Source organism: Cryptosporidium hominis (genome assembly GCF_000006425.1).
Source record: "Cryptosporidium hominis TU502 chromosome 6 CHRO016037, whole genome shotgun sequence".
Lineage (NCBI taxonomy): Eukaryota > Apicomplexa > Conoidasida > Eucoccidiorida > Cryptosporidiidae > Cryptosporidium > Cryptosporidium hominis.
In genome coordinates, this window is record NW_666951.1 from 1 (window position 1) to 4,394 (window position 4,394).

At 26.7% G+C, this 4,394-nt stretch overlaps 2 protein-coding genes across 2 annotated transcripts; one reads left to right on the forward strand and one right to left on the reverse strand.

Annotated features, from left to right (window-relative positions):
* The first annotated feature begins 349 nt into the window (after positions 1 to 349).
* Chro.60070 (serine/threonine-protein kinase 2) lies at positions 350 to 1,924 on the forward strand. Its single annotated transcript, XM_660357.1, has 1 exon — positions 350 to 1,924. The coding sequence occupies one exon, from the start codon at positions 350 to 352 to the stop codon at positions 1,922 to 1,924; it is 1,575 nt and encodes a 524-aa protein (XP_665449.1).
* A 296-nt stretch (positions 1,925 to 2,220) lies between these two features.
* On the reverse strand, positions 2,221 to 4,026 carry Chro.60071 (hypothetical protein). Its single annotated transcript, XM_660358.1, has 1 exon — positions 2,221 to 4,026. The coding sequence occupies one exon, from the start codon at positions 4,024 to 4,026 to the stop codon at positions 2,221 to 2,223; it is 1,806 nt and encodes a 601-aa protein (XP_665450.1).
* Positions 4,027 to 4,394: the final 368 nt, after the last annotated feature.

Consider the following 4,394-nt stretch of genomic DNA (forward strand, 5'->3'; position numbering starts at 1 on the left):
ATGGATTGCACCAAAAGGTGCATACTCTGAAGATCAAGCTAAAATTGCAATGAAAAGAGTACTTTTAGCTCTTCAATGGCTTCATGCTAATAATGTTGTACATAGAGATTTAAAAACAGAAAATCTTATTTTAGAAAATAGAAATTGTCCAGAATCTTTAAAAATTATTGATTTTGGTTTAGCTGCTTCACTTGGATCTCCAGCAATGAAAATGAGATGTGGTTCACCAGGATATGTTGCACCAGAAATATTAGAAGATAAGATTTATAGTACAAAAGTGGATGTATTTTCAATTGGTGTAGTATTATATACTCTTTGAGAAGGATCACCTCCTTTTCCTGGTAGTAATATGAAAGAAATACTTAAAAAGAATATTCAAGGTAATGTTCAATTTACCAGTTCAAGATGGAAAAATATTTCATCTTCTGTTAAAGATCTTATAAAATGGATGATGACAAAAGATCCAGAATCTAGATGTACAGCAGCTCAAGCAATATATCATCCTTGGTTTGAAAAGATACAACTTTCACCTGGAATAATGATCTCATGTAATAATAATAATAATAATAACATTATTATTAATAAGAATAATAATCTCTTAAAAAATCAATTAATGGATCAATCTTCATCATCATCTTCCTCTTCCTCTGATAATAATAATGATAATAATTCTCTATCACTTTCTGATAATAATTCTTCATTATCTTCTAATAATAATTATTCTTCCCCAAATAATCTTCAATCAAAATTATCAAATTCACCACAAATAAATAATGATCAAATAATTTTACCAAATAGAAATATTAATATTACATTAAATTCTGCGTCAGTTTTACCCCAAAATCAACATTTACATCATCAACAGAATGATCATAAATTAATCCCACAAGATGAATATACAACATGTGTAACAAATTTACCTAAAAATTCATTAAATAAGAAATGTATTAATAATTATATTAATAGTAAATTTTATTCATCCCATTCAACAAATAATCCAAATAATAAATCATCCATTTCAATTTCTTCACTTGAATATACAGATTCACAATTTTCTTCTTCCATTAATTCTATGAAAATTTCTCCAAGATCTGCAATTATACCATCTTCTAATCAATCAAATAAAAAGAATTATTCAATAAATCCAAATGGTAATGGAAATAATAATAAACTTGGAAATAATATTAGTAAGAATTCAAGCCAAATTCCAAGTTATTGTAATAGTAGTAATAATAATAGTATTAGTGAAAAATTGACTGAAGTTGATGATGAAGAAGAACATAAAATAATCCAAAAGAATAATATTAAGAATAATAATAAAGTAAGTAACCATTTTGAATTAGAAGAAAGTATTAGTAAACTTGAAGAAAAAGAAACCAATTGTTATGATTCTTCCAATATTCATAATAATAGTGAATTTGAAGATAATGATGATTTATTTAAATTAGTAAAAGAAAGAAATAATTGTCATAATTCTTCAAAATTAAATAAAGATGTTAGTAATTATTATTCTGGTAAATTAAATCATACAAAATTAAATAGTCATGATCCCATTAAACAATCAGTATCTTTATTAGAAAGAATTGGAAACAAAGATTATCATCATAATTTTAATTCCATTTATTATGCTACTACTGTGAATGAAGATAATTTTTCTTCACTTGAAGGACAAATACCTGTTATTGGAAATATGATTACAAGTAGTAGCTGTTTGAATCATAGTAATAATAATTCCAGCAGTATTAATAATAGTCAAAGCAAATCTTCCAATAATAATAAAAGTTCTCATAAGACCAATAGAAGTAGCTCTATCAAGGCTGTATTACAGAATGTATTCAGTAGATTCTCAAGTAATAGTAACAATAATAATAATATTAACCAATCAGCACCATTGAATATTGCAAAAAAATATGAGATTAATTAATTCTTCCATATTATATTGAGAATGTAATATGATGGTATCTTAATGGTATCGTAATGGTAAATTAAGTTTGGCATTCTTTTATTTATTTATTTATTTATTCATATATATGGAATGATGGTTTTATTAATAAATTTGAATTTCTATTACTAAAATATTCAAATCATTTTGTTATTTTTTTTGGATACATATTAAATTTTTGATAGGAATATATATACCATCAACTTTATTGCCACAATTGTTAATGTAATTTATTATTAACGGCATTGAAAATTTAGTATTAGAACTATGCTAGTAAATTAATTAATTATTTGCCTCTTTCTCTTTGTTAATACGTAATTTACCACATTTTCTTCATTATCCAAAATTACTTTAACACTATGCAATCCACCAGTTTCATAATAAAATCCGCTTATTGGCTCTATTCTAAATATCACATTCTTATTTTTGATGCCATCAGAAAAATTCGAAGTTCCCGATCCTGGCCCAAGTATTTGCCCTGAACCTGAACCTGAACCTGAACCTGAAATTGAATTTGAAACTGAACCTGAGCCTGAACCTGTTGTTGATCCTGTTAAAGTTCCTGATCCAATTCCTGCTCCTATTACTAACGCTGATCCTGATGCTGGTCCTGATAATGATACTGAACTTGGTCCTGATGCTGATCCTGATGCTAAAGCTGATACATTTCCCGTTCCTGCTACTGATCCAGAAATAGTTCCTGGCCTTGATATGGCTGTTCCAGTTCCTATTACAGTTCCTGTATTATTTACTCCTTCTAATGAAGATGAAACAGTGGAAATCCCTCCTCCATGATGGCCAGTACCACTGGTATATAGCTCTTGATTTCCGATATTTGCACTATTATAAATCAAATTTGGATTCTCATCCATTTGAAGAGAATTATTAGAAATCACTGCTCCTCCTACTGTAGCTCCTGTTTCTATTCCTGTTCCTGTTGTTCCTGTTGCCATTGCTCCGGTTCCTGTTGCTCCAGCTATCCCAGTTATTCCTGATGCTGAATTAATATTACTATTTTGAAACATAACAACTATCAGCAATTCAACCAAAGTATCTTTCTTTAACTTTTCCAAAAAAATGGCTAAAGAACGCACAGGAGTTAATCTATATTCACTTCTTATACCTTTCTGCCATAATCTTCTTGTTAAACTTAAAACTTTTGGCTGTAATCTTGCTGTTTGTGTCATTACTATCACCTTTGGATAACATGACTTTAATAAAGAAATTGGTTTTAAAATTAATTCCTTTGTTAAATCTGTCATTTCTTCATATTCACTTACTTTAAGATTTCCCAATGAAAATGTATTAACTCCTAAATTTCCTGGGTCATTTTGATAATTATTACTAAAATTTGTAATACTCACATTTTTTTCCTTTCTATTATTATCATTATTATTATTATTATTATTATTTGTATTAAATCCCCCCCATGAACTTCTTCTTGTCATACCAAAATTTTTTTCACTTGATGAAATACCTAAATTAAACACACCATTATTCATCATTGAAATATCATTTACTGAAATACCATTAATATATCCTCCAGTATTCACAAACTCGGATCTATACTTTTTTGCTTTCTCACAAACTTGATTAATAATCAATTCTATAGAAATTTCTCCCATAATACAATATAAAAAATTCTGAAATCTACCTATACCCAATCCTCCTATATTATTGCTGATATTACTATTGTTATTATTATTATTATTGCTATTATTCATATTCATATTCATATTATTATTATTATTATTATTATTATTATTATTATTATTATTATTATTATTATTACCACTATTTAGACAATAAGATCTTGTAATACCATTAATTATATCTGAATAAGAACCTCCCATTCCATAAATCATATTAATCCCTTGTTTTTCGGATGTTATTGAATATACTAAATTTGTTTGATTATATAAATTAATATCAAAATCCATAATAGGATCCAAATAAAATTTGACTTTTTTTTCTTTATATATTAATAATTCTGTTGATTCTGACAGTAAATTCAGTATCTCATTCAATACTTGAACATATAGCTTTATTATCTGGTTATCACGAATATATTCGTAACTTTTCATTATAAAGTTATTTTCATATATANCTTTTTAATCTATAATTCCCACTATTACTTTCATATTTCCACTCAAAAGCATGCATTTTCAAAAATAAATCTCTTATAAATTTATCCTCCTCTCTTAGAAATTCTTCATCTATATCCTCCTTTTCTTTTTGATTATCCTGTTTATGTTTCTGATCCTGATCCTGATCCTGTTTCTGTTCCTTTTGCTTTTCTTCTTTTTTTAATTTCACATCATTATTATTATCATTACCATAAATTTTCTTAAAGATAGATTTTTGAGTAAACAAATCCAATCTTCTCCTCTTAATAATAGCTTCCTCTTGTAATTTATTACCAAATATTTTATCAAGTAATTCCAAGTAAACA